General features: G+C 38.5%; 1 protein-coding gene across 1 annotated transcript in view; it reads left to right on the plus strand.

Moving 5' to 3' along the window:
* The window catches only part of LOC140172014 (vacuolar protein sorting-associated protein 45-like), a 38,412-nt gene extending 21,037 nt beyond the window's left edge, over positions 1-17,375 (plus strand). The window contains 12 exon segments of the mRNA XM_072195361.1: positions 4,183-4,251; positions 6,296-6,433; positions 7,701-7,811; positions 8,846-8,894; positions 8,897-8,917; positions 8,920-8,978; positions 10,075-10,185; positions 11,515-11,682; positions 13,829-13,987; positions 15,309-15,416; positions 15,935-16,056; positions 17,240-17,375. Of these exon segments, the coding sequence (XP_072051462.1) occupies positions 4,183-4,251; positions 6,296-6,433; positions 7,701-7,811; positions 8,846-8,894; positions 8,897-8,917; positions 8,920-8,978; positions 10,075-10,185; positions 11,515-11,682; positions 13,829-13,987; positions 15,309-15,416; positions 15,935-16,056; positions 17,240-17,375 (1,251 nt within the window).
* Positions 17,376-18,854: the final 1,479 nt, after the last annotated feature.

An 18,854-nucleotide genomic window follows, 5' to 3' on the forward strand; every position in this document is an offset into this window, starting at 1 on the left:
CATGATAGCGATACTGTTTGACCCCAGATGACCTTTGACCTCGGATGACCTTGGTGTAATTTTTTTCATGCTCCCCTCATACAAAGGATTACACCTGTCAAGTTTAAGCCCAATAGGGCAAAGTTTAAATTTAGCCCCTACATGACCTTTGACCTAGGTTGACCTCAATTTTGTTTTATGATATATTCGCCTCGCTTCAAGGATTCCACCCACCTAGTTTGAGCCCGATAGGACAAAGTTTGAAATCCATGACCTTTGACCTTGGATGACCTCCACATGTTTTTCATGCTCCCCTCATACGAAGGTTTCGACCCACCAAGTTTGAGCCCGATCGGACAAAGTTTGAAATTTGACCCTCTGTAATGACCTTTGACCTCGGTTGACCTCGACTTTATTTTGGGCATATATTCCCTCGTATCAAGGATCCCACCCGCCAAGTTTGGGCCCGATTGGACAAAGTTTGAAATTTTGACCTTTGACCTTGACCTCCGATGACCTTCAAAACCACACGGTCAACATGCTTTTCCCGGCACCTACCCATGTTCAAAATATCGGATCGATCGTCACAGCGCCAAGCGGAACGATAGCCGGACAGACAGAGACCGCTTATTATTTTAGTAGTACTAGTGCACCTGCGGCTGTGAGAGCCCAGATGCTGTGAGAGCACTGGCATGATAGCGATACTGTTTGACCCCAGATGACCTTTGAACTCGGATGACCTTGGTGCAATTTTTTTCATGCTCCCCTCAGTCATACAAAGGATTCCACCTATCAAGTTTAAGCCCAATAGAGCAAAGTTTAAATTTAGCCCCTACATGACCTTTGACCTCGGTTGACCTCAATTTTGTTTTGCGCATATATTCCCCTCGTATCAAGGATCGCACCCACCAAGTTTGAACCCGATAGGACAAGTTTGAAATCCATGACCTTTGACCTTTGACCTTGGATTACCTCCATATGTTTTTCATGCTCCCCTCATACGAAGGTTTCGACCCACCAAGTTTGAGCCCGATCGGACAAAGTTTGAAATTTGACCCCTCCGTAATGACCTTTGACCTCGATTTTATTTCGGTCGTATATTCCCCTCGTATAAAGGATTCCACCCACCAAGTTTGAGCCCGATCGGACAAAGTTTGAAATTTTGACCTTTGACCTTGACCTCCGATGACCTTCAAAACCACATGGCCAACATGCTTTTCCCAATACCTATCTATATCCGAAATTTCAGCGACGATGCGTCAAGGCCGCTAAACGCATAGCCGGACAGACAGATAGATAGACAGACAGACAGACAGAGACCGCTTATTATTTTATTAGTACTAGTGCACCTGCAGCTGTGAGAGCCCTGATGCTGTGAGAGCACTGGCATGATAGCGATACTGTTTGACCCCAGATGACCTTTGACCTCGGATGACCTTGGTGTAATTTTTTTCATGCTCCCCTCATACGAAGGATTACACCTGTCAAGTTTAAGCCCAATAGGGCAAAGTTTAAATTTAGCCCCTACATGACCTTTGACCTCGGTTGACCTCAATTTTGTTTTATGCATATATTCGCCTCATATCAAGGATTCCACCCACCTAGTTTGAGCCCGATAGGACAAAGTTTGAAATCCATGACCTTTGACCTTTGACCTTGGATGACCTCCATATGTTTTTCATGCTCCCCTCATACGAAGGTTTCGACCCACCAAGTTTGAGCCCGATCGGACAAAGTTTGAAATTTGACCCCTCTGTAATGACCTTTGACCTCGGTTGACCTCGACTTTATTTTGGGCATATATTCCCTCGATCAAGGATCCCACCCGCCAAGTTTGGGCCCGATTGGACAAAGTTTGAAATTTTGACCTTTGACCTTGACCTCCGATGACCTTTAAAAGTACCGGTAAACAGCGCCCGCCGGTACCCATCTATGGCTGCAATATCGGAACGATGTGTCGAAGCGCGGCAGAACGCATAGCCGGACAGACAGGCAGACACACAACGGCTATTATTTTAGTAGTACTAGTGCACCTGCGGCTGTGAGAGCACTTATTGGGGTATGGGCGCTTATTGGGGTAAGGGCGCTTATTGGGGTATGGGCGCTTATTGGGGTATGGGCGCTTATAGAATTCATTGCCAGCAAGTTTGGGCCCGATCGGACAAAGTTTGAAATGTACAAATCATTTGCAGCAATGCATTCTGGGTAGACATTACAGTGCATTTCAAATTGGGCAGATAGCCAAAAGCTGAATGAAACCCGCTTGGGCAGCTTGAAACTTGTTGTAGATTGTCTACTGGATTCTTTTTATCCACTTGCTGCTTTGTATCCACGTGGGGTATTTTCCCCCATTTGACCTTTGACCTTGACCTCCGATGACCTTGAAAACCACATGGCCAACCTGCTTTTCCCGATACCTACCTATATGCGAAATTTCAGCGCGATGCGTCGAAGCACAGGCGAAACGCATAGCCGGACAGACAGATAGATAGACAGATAGACAGAGACCGCTTATTATTTTATTAGTACTAGTGCACCTGTAGCTGTGAGGACCCTGAAGCTGGGGAATCCCCCGTATTCCTATGCGGTTGCTTCCAGTAGGGAGCCTTGTGTGCTACCTGCAGCTACCAGCTACTACAGTATTTCTTTGAAAGCAAAATATTGTCCCTTGTGGTCTCTGGCAATGCTCCAGGAATGAATGAATGAATGACCTATTCACCCATAAAAGCACCATGCTGCTTGGGCAACGTGAGACATGTTGGGAATCGTCTATTGGATTCTTTGTATCCATTTGTTTGTTATCCACTTAAGGTATTTTTCCCCCTAGATGACCTTTGGGGTTTTTCGGTCACCTATCCATATCCAAAATTTCGGCTCGATGCGTTGTAGCACGGCGAAACGCATAGCCGGACAGACAGACAGAGCTTACGATTTTAGATTAGATTAGATAGATTAGATAGATAGATAGATATACCGAATGGATACGTGGATGTTGCGATTGCGAAGTTTGATTGGGACGCATGTGACCGGTCCATAGTTCATTTTGCAGGCATAGTTAATTCAATGACTGCACTTTCAACCAATCAGATGACAGGAATCTATGAGGTATATAATTAAGACTATGGACATGTAAAAATGTGTAACTTTACAACCAAATCAGCTATAAACATGGGGTTTGGACTGATAGAAAGGGATTTTTTTACTTCATATAAACCAGATAATAACTCAATTTTGAAAAAATATGACTTTAGCCCGAGTGGACTGGATCAGGTCACATATTACCTGTAGACCTTCCTAGAATTCATAGAAACCCTTCATGCAAGTTAGTATACAAATATATACTGCCATGAGAGGTTCTGGTTAAAACTATGGGCCCGAGGTGAGATCAATAGTACTATTTTCCTGAGGGGCACAGCCCCCAAAGGAAAATAGTAGTAATTGATCTTAATGAGGGACCATAGTTTTAACCAGAACGTCGAATAAAGGTAGTATATATTTGTTTTATGTACTTCATTAATATGTTCTTTGTTCATTGATTGGTTAAAAGAAAATTATTTGACGTTTTGACTCTCCAGCTTCTATCCTGAGTGAACAGCATGACCAATTTAAGCACAACCTATATTTTGCCCTTCAAAAGATCGAATAGGCTAAAATCGGGCTAACCAATTACAGCAGTGCTAAATCACGCCATGGCAGTTTCGCGTGCGTGGATTGTTCCGTCACATCGAATGCGAGCATGCGGAAGGCATGGTCAAAAGTACTATTTACGGCTTGGAGGTACATGTACTATTTACGGCTCATCGGGACATTGAAAGTACTATTTACGGCTTAGAGGTACTATTTACAGATAGGAGTACTGATGGTAGAACTATTTTTGGTCATGTGATCCACTTTTAACCAATCAATGAACAAGAATATATTAATAAAGTATATAATACTTATATTAACATTCACTGTTTCAAGACCAAAAAAATTAGTTTGAATTTGATAAAAGTTGCTCCGGGTTGCTCTGAAGTTGAGTTCAAACGCAGTGACCCTGTTTGGTTGGCGATGTTGCCTCTACCTGACGACGTCAGGTACAGAACAAAGTCAAGTTCAATTACGACTTAAGTTGACTCAGGCTCTATGTAAACTGAGTCTTATTTTTACTTGCCTTATAGCATGCATAATATGCAGTAATGTGTGTATTTGTTTATTTTTCAGGAATTTTATGGTGATTATATTGCTGTCAGTCCACATGTATTTTCATTCAATATAGTCGGCGCGGCTAGGGTAAGTCACAAGAAGAAAATATTTGATGCATTCTGATCAACAAGGATTTTAAAAAAGGTGGCGATTGTGAAATTGAAATACAGGTACAAATATGGTGTAAAAAACAATAAAATGGGCAAAGTAGATTTAAACTGTCATTCAACACAAACATATGGAGATAATTACCTCAATATTTCAGTGTGTATACCAATGATGAACTGATGGAGTTGAAAGTCCTGCTCTCGATCTTTGATGTCCTTTCTATTGATCGGAATTAGGGCATTATATAATGAAGGGAGCTCAAGTCCTTGATCATGGTTGAGCGCTTGAGTGTGTTTTGTAATTTGATTCAAATGATGCGATCAAGCAAAATCAGTCGAAACTCGGAAATATTAAATTTGCAGTTTTTTTTTATAGGAGAGTAAAAAGCATTTTCAAGGCATTTTCAATTTTGCAAAAAACCTCATTGAAATTGAACAACCAGTTCCAAAGATATGAGCAATTAAAGAGTTTCCGAAACAAGAGGAAACAAAGGGAAATATTTCCTTTGTTTGGCTGTATCTCAAAATCAATATCTCCGAGTTCCGACTGATTTTGCTTGATCGCATCACATATATTTTTGTGTTGATTGACAGTTTGAATCTACTTTGCTTGTTTATCTACCAACAAGTATGAGCATACACAGTAACAATAAAATGCTTTAAAAATAACATTTTATAATCCAAGAATTGAAAACTGCATTTAACCCCTCCAGAAATAATGGTTGGTCCTGTTGGCAGGGTTTTTTTGTACCATGTTTGCTTGAACTGGCCAAATATGGAAATGTTCATAACCAATGCACTGAATGGTCTATTGTTCTATTGTGTCCGATTTGAGCGCTGACATATTGGAAAATGTTGCCAATCAATATTCATGAGAGTGTACATTTAACATCCAATTTTCGAAATTGGGTGACTTGTGCTTGGCAAGTGTTAAATACATCTGACTGGGCGTTTTAAATACGTAACGCATAAAGGCATTGACATCATTGAATGGCTGCCTTTAGTGCTGTTAGCGTTAGGCCTATGTGGGGGGGGGGCTGTGTTTAGTTTCTATAATAATTATTATAAGGCCTACATTTTGTCATTCCTTTTTTCTTTTCTCTGTACTTATTCTTTCCTTGAAGTATCACTCCTTCTTATCTCCCTTCCCTTCTCCATCCCCTCTTACTTTTTGTCCCCTCTCATTCCTATCATTTTTCTTACCTTTCTATTTATTTATTTCTATTTATTTATTTCTCTTTCTCTCTTCCTCCAATCCCTCTCTCATTCTTCATATCCCCTCTTTCACCTCTTCCTCCCTCATCCCTTCCCAAGACCTCTCACAGAAGAGCTGCCCCCCTTCAGTACGCCACTGTTTATGACATTCTCCTTCTTGCTATTACCATTATACAGTACTATAGACATGTAGACATGGCAGCCTTGATGTGTAATCATTCAGCAAGCGCATTCAATTTATTTAAATGAAGCACCTGAAGTCAGTGGGGTGATCACGAACTGTACTCAGCGGCTAATGTGTGCTTTTTGTGCTTACGGCTACTCAATCACATCCTTGTGTGTTATGGTAACAAAAGGTACTGTTCGTTCCAGACGTCACTTTCACACGCCTTCCGTTTGATCACTTGTCGACAGTAGCCTGCTAGGTAAAGCGTTAATACACTGTCGGGTCAGCTTACCGATTTAATGGAGGAAGCCCTTTGTCCCAAACAAAAGGTACCTTTCGATGAATAGCTTGTCAGATTTCAAATCGGCACAAGGTTTCAATGCGTTACGTAATCTATTTCTTCTCCATCTTTAATAGCCCCGTGGGGCTAACCAGAGGAGTTGTGATAAGGCCAAAAAAAATAAAGGTTTGTCTCAAAGCTCACAAGTGGTTTGAAAACAAATCGGATTTTCGCCGAATTTTTCCGGCAAAAATGAAAAAAAAAAAATTTTTTGGCCTAATTAGGAAAGTTGAACTTAAGAGGTCAAAATGGTAGGCCTATATATTAAACAATGAACACAATTTGTATGTTTCTTTGTGATAGGGTCAAACATGGAATGCCGGAATTCAGAACAGAGTTTGTGCAGGCCTGACAGCAGTATTACTATCTCTCAAGAAATGTCCAATGATTAGATATCAAAACTCATCAGAAATGGCCAAGAAACTAGCTGAGAATGTCAAGGTGAGTGGGGTGTTGGGGTGGGGGTGTGGGGGGTGGGGTGTGTGTGCTTAATGTAATCACCCTCAAGTGCAAACATTTTTATGAAACTAAAATATTTCAACCATGGATGTTCATGGACCGGCGGCCCTGATTTGGTATAACGATCTAACTTGAAATTGGGACATTTTGAGATAAATCCATATCTTGGGTAATGTGAGGGTGCTCTTTCTATTGGTGACATCCTCAAATCACTATTCACTACCATGCTTCGTTTTGAAGATAGCAGAACCTATCTTGACACTTTTTTGTCAGTTTTCATGTTTTTAATGTGGTAAAATGAGCTATCTCAAAGTTAGATCATTTTACCACATTAGCCAAGACCCTCTAGAGAGCGTCAGATAAACCCTAACGCATTGATGATAGCAGGGCAAAACAACCTCAAGATAAATCATTTTACCAAATTAATGAGTCTCGCTATGTTTATTTTTGTTACGAGGTAAAACAATGTAAAACAATCTTAACTTCCTAAAAATGGTTGTCATTTCAAAAGTTTTTGCAAATAAAAAGATTTTGATATTTTCTAAGACATTAGATGTGTTTAATAATTTATTTTATTCAAAAAGAAAAAATGTCAAGTATTCAAACTTAAAAGCAAGCTCTTTTTCTCGAAACAGTGATTTTCAAGTTAGATCATTTTACCAAATCAGGGCAGCGGGGACGTCCATGGTTCCTGGTATGTGCAATTGGCTGCAAATAACCTAGAAATGCATTATAATGAGTGTGGATCATATTGGTGATATTAAAATCTGTCCCTGGTTGATAGGATAAATAAGATTGTAATTTGCATAAAATGTGTACTGTGTAATGCTCCCGATGTCCCTGGGTAAAAAAAACAACCCCAAAACATGTATGTGTTAATATCTGTATGTTTGTGTCTAATGGTGTTTGCTGCCAAACGAGGACACACTAATCTTTTCTCAAGATGTACAAGGAGGACCTAGCTACAATTGGGGGGGCTGTCCTCATTTATTTAGTGGCAATGTACCGCAGGCAACTTTAAGATGCATTTGACGCTATGTCTGCCCCCATTGGGGATACTGTAACTGTCAAGGTGTATGGGAAATCAAATGATGCAAAGTCGTCGGTTAGAGGATATAGTCCAATTACCAAGCATCTCTGAGCAGTCAGTGGTAAAAAACCACATTAAAAAATTGAAATGAAATTATTTTGCTGGTAAAATGACCGAATATCCCTTTATGGTTATGCAAATTGTCTATTTTATTTTCAGCAAGTGATCTCTAAAGATGCAGGTTTATTTGACTTCCGAAGGACAGATGTAGCACCATTATTGCTAGTATTAGACAGACGAGGTGATGCCGTCACACCGTTACTCAACCAGGTGAGTAAGTCAATGGCGAAGTGTTGCTTTGACATTAATGCTCTGCGTGCTAGCCATGCGCTTTAATGGAAAAAGTTCAAGTTTTGAAATATTTTCTCAAAATATCAAGAGCTATCGTAAGAACTACTGGATCAATACTAGGCGTGTTTGTTCTCATTTTAATGCATTTTTCATGCTGATTCCAAATATGGTCATGAAAATTTACATTTCTGAAATTTTTGAATTTTTAAAATTTCTTTGAAACTTGTCGTCTGCAGTCGACACCCGTTTGAAGAGAGTTAAGTATTTGTAAAGTAAAGTCCCACCTGAAGCACTCCTTATACTAAAAATGAAGACAAAATGTTCAATTAGCAATCATAGTACAAATTGATTGTCAAGTTGTGGTGGGTCAATTTGTTAAATACAAATTTTAAATTCTGTCTCGAAACTATCGCCATCAAGATTTGCGCCCCTAAAATAATCTCAGGATTTTTTTATTACTAAAACACATACATATTGTGTGTGTAAAATATATCTTCTTTAATATATGCCTCATATATAGATTCCTGTCATCTGATTGGTTAAAAGTGCAGTCATTGAATTAGCTATGCCCTCCTTTTTAAGAATTACATAAAAGCTGACCTATTCTGGGCAATAGTCTTTTAGAAAGACTATTCCCGAATAGTCATTTACACATCATCGTGTAAAGGCCCCGATCAAATTCTACGCCAAGACGATGGCATGTTCGCATTACGCACACGGTGCTGACGCTGCTGGCTGCCTGTTGCGTGACGTGATCACTTTCATTGTAAACTTTGCCATGGCCTATGAGCAATTAAATAGGCCTTTTAACCAATCAGATGACAAAAATCTAGATTAATGAGGTATGTAAAATAAACATCGACTGCCTTATTCAGATCATGGTTAAAATTATAGGCCCGCAGTGATCTCAACCTATCACCTTGGGCCTATAATTTTAACCCTGCTCTTCATAGCAGCCAAAGAATATCTTTTGGGAATAATTTGCATCATTTTCTTTCTTTGCTAAATTTTAGTGGACTTACCAAGCAATGGTCCATGAGATACTAGGCATCAGAAACAATCGATAGACCTGTCCAATGTTCCTGGATTTCCAAAGATTTACAAGAAGTTGTGCTGTCAGCTGAACAAGATGAATTCTACGCTAATGTGAGTAGACGGAATTAACATTAGATATAGAGAGGAGAGAAGGATGGGGAAGAAAGGGAGAAAAATGGGAAGAATGGAGGAGTGGTGACATGACTGTGGTCTATGCATTACCAGGCATCAGAAACAGCTTTTGAAAATTGGGCATTCCCTGATTTCTTACACTCCATCCCTACTTGCCCCACTTCTACCGGGGCATGTAGGGGTGGTGAGGGGTGGCAAAGCATACGATTGGAGGGATGTGTCCCTCTTGGTGCCACATGGGGATGAGGGAGGAGAGAAGACAATTTTTATTTGCCGAGATAGTCATTTGGAGGATTTGTGATGTTAGCCCACACAGCGTCATCATCCCTATATCTTTGTATCAAAAATTGCAGTGATAGTAAGATAAATCCTCTAGTTTTTCAACAGCTACACATGGTGATTTTGTTCGAGATAGGCCGAGCGACTCGGGCTAAGCATACCATACCATGTTTTTACGATTTGCGCATGATCAGTATCCCATATGATATTTCTATTACAAGAAAATTTGATTTGTTGTCGGGTAAATCCCAGGTTTTATTTTTAATACACTAACTGGGAATTAAATAAACTAATTAGCAGGGACCGGTATTTTGCTGTGGATATATTTTACTGCATTTTATAAGTAACAAATTTGATCTTCAAAATAAAAATTGTGATATATTCAACTGTTTGAGAATTCCAGTTCTATAAAGGAACACATGTATTAGAAAATTAAATCACAAGTCATACAATACACGCTATGCCACTTTCTTTATCTGCGCTAATAATAGAATATCGATTTCAATCGAATTGAATACATAGCTCCATTTTGAGTTTGTAGTTCACCACTGAGCGATCCAGCGATCGATTGCTAGCCAATCAGATAGAACTCCTTTTCTTTCGTTCGGTGAAATACCGCTCGCCCGTCGCTCACCAACGGATTATTAAGTTTATATTTATAATATAGGGTGTCGACACTGTGGCCCAGTGACTGCAAATAGTCTAGTCTAGACTGAATAATAGTTGCCCAGTTATTCTTGGTTTTTGTTGGCATGAAAATCTAACACTTTTTGATACCAATATTTTATTTATGCAGAATTTATACAATAATTTTGGCGAGATAGGTGCCAAGATTAAGGATTTGATGGAGGACTTCCAGAAGAAATCACAGAGTCAGAAGAAGATTGAATCCATTGCAGATATGAAGGTAATGTGGTCTCTATAATTTTTTTTACCCTGATGTGGCAGTGATGTAAACGCGTTGAGGCAGCTGTTTTACACGCACATCTATGCGACTGCGCTACTGAAATGCGTACTGATGTCACTGCCACATCAGGGTGAAAAATGGTTTACATGGTTTCACTTACTTATAGTATTTGACAAAGTTCTTGATCGGTAAATGAGGTGCCGATGTGATGATGACATAATTCAAGTAGCCGACTTCTGTATTTACGCTGTAAACAGTGCCAAATCGCCAGACCGATGAAGAACCTTGCCGAAAAACTTTAATTCTTCAAACACAAAATGAACAAGTAGGACAAATACAACACAAAAAGAATGGCTGAAGAGGTTCATCAGGTCTGTTGATTTAATCAGTTAATTAAAGTTTTTGCCAAGATCAAAGGAAAAACTTACGTTTTTCTGCTGACAGTTTTCTAGAAACCTTCTGGCTTTTCAAAGCGATTGATCAACATCAATCGCTTTGAGAAAGCCAGAAAGGTTTCTGGCGAACTGTCAGCAGAAAACGTAAGTTTTTCCTTTGGTCTTGGCAAAGAACTTTAATTAGCTAACAAAAAGAATGGGTCTGGTTTTTTTCAGCCTCTTAATTCGCTACCGTAGTGCACGTTAGTAACCATTGGTTATTGGTTCAAGCCTGGGCTCATTCAACTGTTCCGAATTAAAATATGCCATAGGCTTTGCGTTGTGATCATTTCGATCAGTGGTTTGTGACAAAGAAAGCGTGAGCCAATTGACTTAGCAACGGTCATATTCTAACGTGCATTACGCCCGCGAATTCCTAAATTTGTTAATCAAAGTGTACACAAGCATAAAAGTAGCATGGGTATTATAATAATACATTGTAGGCCTAATGAGCATGATTCATTGTTTAGAAATATTGTGCATGCTTTTGTTCTTTGCTGTGCATGTTCATCACTTCTACCTTTGATAAGGCCTAAAAAAGAAAATTGTTTGATTGGCGTAACCTGACCGACCCTAAAAAAAAGGGCAGACCCTAGACTTTTTTCTTATCTTGTTTGCAAAAAAGATAAAAATAAATAAAAATAAATAAATAAAATTAAAAAAAAAGAAACAAAAAAGTTCCAAGGCCTTTATCATATGCAATTTACCGCTTTAAATGTGTGTAAAAAATATTTAAAAAAATAAAAAAATTGCCGACCGACCTACCCTATTTTTTTTCTTATGTTACGCCAATCAAACAATTTTCTTTTTTAGGCCTAACTCTGCTAAACAAGTCAATGTTTCCCCCAATAACCGATACAATTTCAATTTCAATATTTTTTTAAATATTTTGCAGGCGTTTGTAGAGAATTACCCCCAATTCAAGAAGATGTCCGGTACAGTTGCTAAGCATGTGACAGTAGTAGGGGAACTCTCAAGACTAGTAGGTCAACATAATCTGTTGGAAGTATCTGAGGTGGAACAAGAACTTGCCTGTCAATCAGACCACAATGAAGCACTTAAGGTAAGAAGAGAAAATTGGGAGATTTTGAGTAAAAAACGTAACATTTTGGCTTCATTTTTACTTCCTTTTTAGCATGAAGGTTCCACTCCACCAAAAATAGAGTTCCTATTCATTTATGTGTTAAAAGGTATGGAGGAATTGGTCGTTTTCTCTTTGTTAAAGGGCAGGTCTATAGCAAAAACAACATCATATCATTGGCAAGCTAATATTATGAGGACAATGAAAATGACTCCTTTTTTGTTTTTATTTTTGACGTTTAAAATTGATATTCCGCAAAAAACCAACTGAAGCGGTGAGTTCCTTCGAACAAGACAGATTTGGCCTAGAAAACCGGTGACGACATGAAATGAGACATGCCCGCTGTGAGAAAAGGGACTATAAACGCTCTCAATGGACAGAACGTATACTGTTGCTGTTCACAGAAAAAAATTCCAAATTAAGTATTACAAATTTCATGGTTTTTAAACATATGGATAAAATCAGCCGCTTCTGTTTTTATATATTAGACAATTGTGATATTACAATTCATATGTATATCAATATCATGAGAAATATTAGGCCTAAAAAATAAATACATAATTTGAGCTTAGAATTTCATCTGAGACTAGCATATAAACCGTGTTAGTCCACAAACTCATGTATCTGATTTCCCTGTATATTGCAATGCTATAGTTTCAGTTGGATGAAATATTACAAAGAAAACGCATAGTAACAATTACTGTGTGGGCTTTGTTCCCGAAAGAGAACAATAGCGTGCATATTGTAATGCAGCATTGTTATGGTAAGTGACAGTACAACTCATTGTTGCTCATGTCAAACTTGTCAAAGTGATTGTGATTGTATGATGAGAGCATCATAAAGCGCCCGCTTCATTTACCTACGTCATCAGTCAAACGGGGAGAACACGACGCTTCAAACGGGGAAGAACACGACGAGGCTGAACTTTACCCACACAATTTCTCCTTTTTCAGGAGAAATACGCACAAAAAATTGCAACAAGTGTCAACTTGTAATGTAATAATTATTCTCTTCGAATAGAGATAAACTTGTTTTTGCTATAGACCTGCCCTTTAAACCTCCCTGGTTCATCAAAACACCATTTTACCTAATGTTTATGATATCTTCTACCATATAACCAACACATATTGGGTAGGTAAGCGGCTTGATTTTTCGCAGTGACGCGTCGAAAAACTATGTACATCCTGTCAGTCTTACAGCACACTGATTCTATGTAGTGACGCTATCTGGCGAAGAAGAACAAAAAAACGTGCCTCAAATTTCAGAATTGTGACAAATGTAATCTTTTTATACTTAGATAATAAGAAAACCATCCACAAAGTACAGCTATTACAAAAAAAATAGGCACATCAGCCTTCTTTACTAACTTTTTTTCCATTAAATCAACCCTGGTGTGGTTCTCACAATAAAAACACTGATTTTTTTACCAGCCATTTACCTTGGTGGTGTGATTTGGTGGTGTGGACTCTGAACTGGACCTGATTAACCATGTTAAAAGTGGGATGGAATAATGTGGGAAATGCTTTTGTTCTTTGTGGCCAATTCGACAACATATGTATCAAATACCATATTGTCTGTAAAAAACGCTCCCCCCTCTAATAAATGCCCCTTCAATTTTTCTATGAAAAATTGACAAAAATGCAAATATTTCCATGCCATATTGTGTGAGTAAGCTTACAACTTGCATCAGTAATGTCAGTCATGTCAGTGACGATCGCTAAATTGCATGGACAAAACCTATTATGACTCAAACTTCCATCCATTTCATTGCCTAATTTTGGTAGAATTTCACTAATTCCATGCACTTAAATTACGGGTGTAATTGTTTTGTATTTACCATGAATATGTCTTTTTCCACACATTTCCATGGGCACCGCCATTAGTAGTATTATTATAGTTGTAAATCTCTCCTTTCAACAGGAGCACCATCAAAAAATTGAATCTGATTTTAAAGTTTTTTCACTGAAAATTCACGTCTAATAAAGGCCCTACTTTTTGAAAAATGCAATACCCCGGGCGTTTAATACAGACAATACCGTAAGTTTTTAACTGTTGTACGCACAAAATAAAACTTTCCATCTCAAGTAAGGATTGCTGGTGATAAGACTTTCATTACTTGTTTTTTCAGAGGATAAGAGCTCTTCTTTCCAATACCAAAGTCCAGAACATAGATGCATGTCGACTTGTGGCCCTCTATGGCTTGAGATATGAGAGGCACAGTAACAACAACTTTGTAGGCTTAATGCAGGCATTGGCACATAGAGGTGTCAGCGATAAACATAGGAAGGTAAGAATTACGCTATTGTCCTCCCTGGGCCTCAAGGAAGAACAGATGATTAATTGTGTTTTCAACTGATTGAGTGTCCCAGATTAAAGAAGAAAGCACAAAATAAAATGAATATTAAATCTGTTCATCTGGCCTTACTATTTTTGATAGCAACAGTATCGCGTCTCATCCAAGATGTATCATCAGGCTGACTGACCAGGTTGTTGACTATTGACCTGTGACGTCACAGGAGAGTCGCAGGGGTAGTTTGTTTATGCCATCCAGTGCAAAGACTCTGACTGTGAGGACTCATACGATAGGGGAGACTAAACAACCCTTGCACAAACGTATGTATCAGCACCGTAGACCCAGTTCTACAGGTTTGAACGATTCTGCAGTTTACACGCACCTCAAATTTGCCAATCATTCATTTGAGGATAAGGATGTGCTAGTGTTCGACAGAGAACATAAGTGGTTTGAAAGAGGAGTCAAGGAGGCAATACATGTCCGGCGGGAGGAACCTTCGTTCAACAGAGGAGGGGGACTTCGCCACAACCTGTCCAGGACCTACGACGCAGCAATCCGGAAACTACCCCGGCGACTCTCCTGTGACGTCATACCATCATTTTATTATGTTTATCTACCTGGATGACTGAGAATATTCACAAATTTATAAGAAAGCACAAACATTAATATTCCACGTAAATATCTACTTTTACAGTATGTTTCAAATTGAATGTGTATTTATGATTCAGAGTGCATAATATGTTACCAATATTTAGGTTTTAAATGGGTTTCCTATTCTCTCGTATGGACGTGTATTTCTAGCATTAATTCTGCTCATGTAATAATATATATAGCAATGGCAAAAGTGATGCATGCTGGGAAGGAAAAGGGCTCAAATTCGACATCTCGGATGACAAATTTTATAGCTTTTGAGCCCTTTTCATTCTCAGCATGCGTTATGTTTGCCCATCAATCTCGATCAGCAATATACCTTCAGGGTAGGCAGGAAAGAGATATAGGGATAATACATAAGTGACCCATCACATCGAAACAGACCACTTTGCGGCTAGCTTCATTGGCAAATAACAATGAAAGAAGATGAAAAAATATAAAGAAAATAAAAAGAATTCTGAGCTTGTGTTGATTTGCCTCATAAAACATTTTTACTGTATCTGATTTCAACAAGGTGTAATTTTCAAGCTAAAAAGCAGCAGTTTATCCTAGTGTTTAAATCTCCATTTTCATTTCTGCCGCAAGGTGGTCTGTTTCGATGTGATGGGTCACATTAATGGTAAATAGGGATAATAAATGGTATTTCTGGACTGTTTTCTTGCAGCTTGTACAAGCCATTGTAGATTATGGTGGTGAGAGAAACAGAGGTACAGACTTATTTGGGCAGGATAATCCCATCTCAAAAACCAAGAAATTCTTCAAGGGTCTCAAGGTACGTTGAAAAGGGAACATTTATAATATTTGTGTTATTATACATTTTTTACCCTGATGTGGCAATGATGTAAGTGCGCCTTCATTGGCCGCAGCCTCAAATCATTAGCATTTGCCCACAGTGCTGGTGTACGCACACACCCCCACACCCCAAGTTGCCGCAAAGATGCGCAAGCAAAACAGCTGTTCAACGTGTTGATGTCAACGCCACATCAGGGTGAAAAATAGTATAGTATGTGCGTTTTGTATAAAAACTGAAAGAAAATGCTGTTGACACATCCAGTGTAAGGAGGAATGTGCACTTGGGCCAAATATCAATAAAAATCACCACAGGCCTTCTAAAAAGGCACAAAAATTCATGTGTTCCAACGAGCAACATGATAAAATGTCTGAAAATGTTAGGGTCGGTCTGGTTACGCCAATCAAACAATTTCTTTAGGCCTCATTGGCCTAATCAAGTTAATTATTTGCTTTTGCAGATAAATTGACATTAAACTGTAAATGTTGTGTCTTGTTCAGGGTGTTGAGAATATTTACACACAGCATAGACCATACCTACAAGAGCTTATAGATCAACTCATCAAGGGCAAGCTGAGGGAAGGAAGCTACCCGTATCTGGGATCAAATCAACTCAGAGATAGGTAAGAGCTTTCTCTAGCAGGATGTAAATCAGTCAAAAGTAAGATAAAATTGAAATAATTGAAAAAAGAGAATTAAAATACAGAGAAAAAAATCTAAAAATGTGTGTCTGTTGTTGTTTTCAATAAAATAAATGTGTAAAAAGTGCGATAAACAATATCCCTACCAACCTCCACATCGCTGCCAAAGCACATCTACTTGTGCTGTATTTCACCGGAGATGTGGAAAACTAGCTCACCTAGTTACTAGAATAGACTATTTGTTAATAATGGTACATTACAACAGATATATTTTGTTAAGGGGGTACTACACCCCTCGATAAATTTGTGTCTATTTTTGCATTTTTCTCGAAAACTAATGACACACTGGTAACAAAAGTTATGTATATTATAGGGGCAAGGAATCCAATTACTATACTGGAATTTCAGTGACCAAAGACAAGCGGTTCGTTATTTATGATAAGAAATAAGGTACCGCTATGATGTACCTCGTTTCCTATCATATATACTGAACCGATTGTCTTGAGTCACTGAAATTTCAGTGTAGTAATTGGATTCCTTGCCCCAACAATATACATAACTTTTGTTACCAGTGTGTTATTATTTTTTGAGAAAAATATAAAAAATAGTCATAAATTTACCACAGGGGTGTAGTACCCCCCTTAAACTTCTTGTAAAAGGGACAAAAAAATGGTAAAACCAACATAACATGGAAAGCTATAAGAAAATGGAAAAAACATGGAAAGTGACATTTGATAAAATAGAAAACTTATGGTTCTTTACTAGATCCGTTCTTGACCATTACATTATTTCACAAATAGTCGCCCCTCAAATAAATGCCCCCCCCACCACTTTTTTCAACCAAGATGTTTCAAAAATGCCGATATTTCCATGCTATCTTGTGTAGTAAGCTTACCAAGTTGTGCACATGGTCAATAATAGCGTCAATAATTGGCGAAAATCTGGATCAGAAACCCGAAGTGAGCCAGAAGTCAGTTTTTCTAGTTCATAGTTTGTCATTTTAACGTGTGTTTTTAGTTTACCTAATGATTTTAACGGGAATTATCATTCTAAAATTGACCTTGAATAAACGCCCCCCTTGGGAAAATGTAACGCCCCCGGGGGCGTTTATTTGACGAAATACGGTATATCATTTGTTGTATATTTTTAATATATTTTTTACTAGACCGCAAGATATCCTTGTATTTGTGATTGGTGGTATCACATATGAAGAAGCCTTCGCTGTACATCAGATCAACAAAGCGATGCCTGGAGTCAGAGTCACTCTGGGTGGCACAACGGTGCATAATTTTGAATCGTAAGTAGTTCTGTACTAAACCTTTTGCAGGCCGGTCGAGTGCAGATCCATTTTTTTTACTAGACCGCAAGATATCCTTGTATTTGTGATTGGTGGTATCACATATGAAGAAGCCTTCGCTGTACATCAGATCAACAAAGCGATGCCTGGAGTCAGAGTCACTCTGGGTGGCACAACGGTGCATAATTTTGAATCGTAAGTAGTTCTGTACTAAACCTTTTGCAGGCCGGTCGAGTGCAGATCCATCGAAACACACATTTCAATACGGAATAAATGCTAACCTCGTCGCGACATTATCCAAGCAGCAAAGTTTATATCCCATTGTAAAAGCGTTATCCAACGGATCTGCAGTCTACCGTTCTGTTTGTCATGATTTTGACTGTTCAGTGCCAGAAGTGGGTAAGTGCAATAGCTGCCCTGTGAACATTTGGCAATATACACTCAGTATATTGTACTCATCTACACATGGTAGCTACACATAGCACTTATCCACTTCTGGCACTGAGCAGTTGATTTGTGTAATGTGGTGCAAGAACAGATATTAAGAGAATAAACAATAGGAACTTTTGTTTTTCCTATCCTTTACTGTGTGATAGATGACAGGCAGGGCCAATATTTTGAGTAGTGGATGCTGGCGCATCTCACTCTTAGCCAGTTAAATATTATTTTAATAAGTATAAACTATTTTATTTAGCAAAAATAAAATTATAGACATAAAAACTCCCCTTACGAATGAATGAACAAAACATTTTACAACTTCACATTTTTCAGTTGTGCATACCATGATCCCGTATGTGTATTAGGTCTATGCCTGCAAAGCGTTACATAGACATGCCTTGACAAGCCTGTTACGCATAATCAATACTTGTGATGATGTAGGGTCATCCATCTGCCTGATAAACGACACCGAAATCATGCGATTGTCTAAAACGAGAACACTCCCACTGAATAAGAATGATGCATAAACATATCGAATTGATTAATTCGAATTAAACAATTCATTGATGTTAGCACTGGGTAGTAGCCATTACTGCCAGTAGACAGGAAGTCTAGAAAGTTGACCTCAACGCTGTAGGTGGTCTTCCTGTGCTTTTGAATGGGACAGCAGCAGTAACCTTAGCCAATTTTTAGACCAAAATTTTGGATTTTTCAGGGTTTTTTTTTCAAGTTTGTGAGAGCATAACAAGACTATCCGTCGTTGGATTTTTATTTCCGTCGGTAAATATTTTTTGAATTAAGTTTTTCATAACATATTAAAAAGGCAGAGACCCCTGCTGTATAATAAATTAGCTAGGTAAGTTTTGAGTAACCTTGGTGAAAATGATCAAAAAAGTGCCTATTCTTTTGTGTGTGTACGGTCCATCACCTGTCACTTGGTAGTCTTGTAACATGTCTAATGGTGATGCCCATGGCCACTCAATGAATTGTTTAATTTGAAATAATCAATTCGATATCATAGACTGATAAACATGTCCAAGGAAAA

The sequence above is a fragment of the Amphiura filiformis genome, chromosome 15 (genome assembly GCF_039555335.1).
Source record: "Amphiura filiformis chromosome 15, Afil_fr2py, whole genome shotgun sequence".
Lineage (NCBI taxonomy): Eukaryota > Metazoa > Echinodermata > Ophiuroidea > Amphilepidida > Amphiuridae > Amphiura > Amphiura filiformis.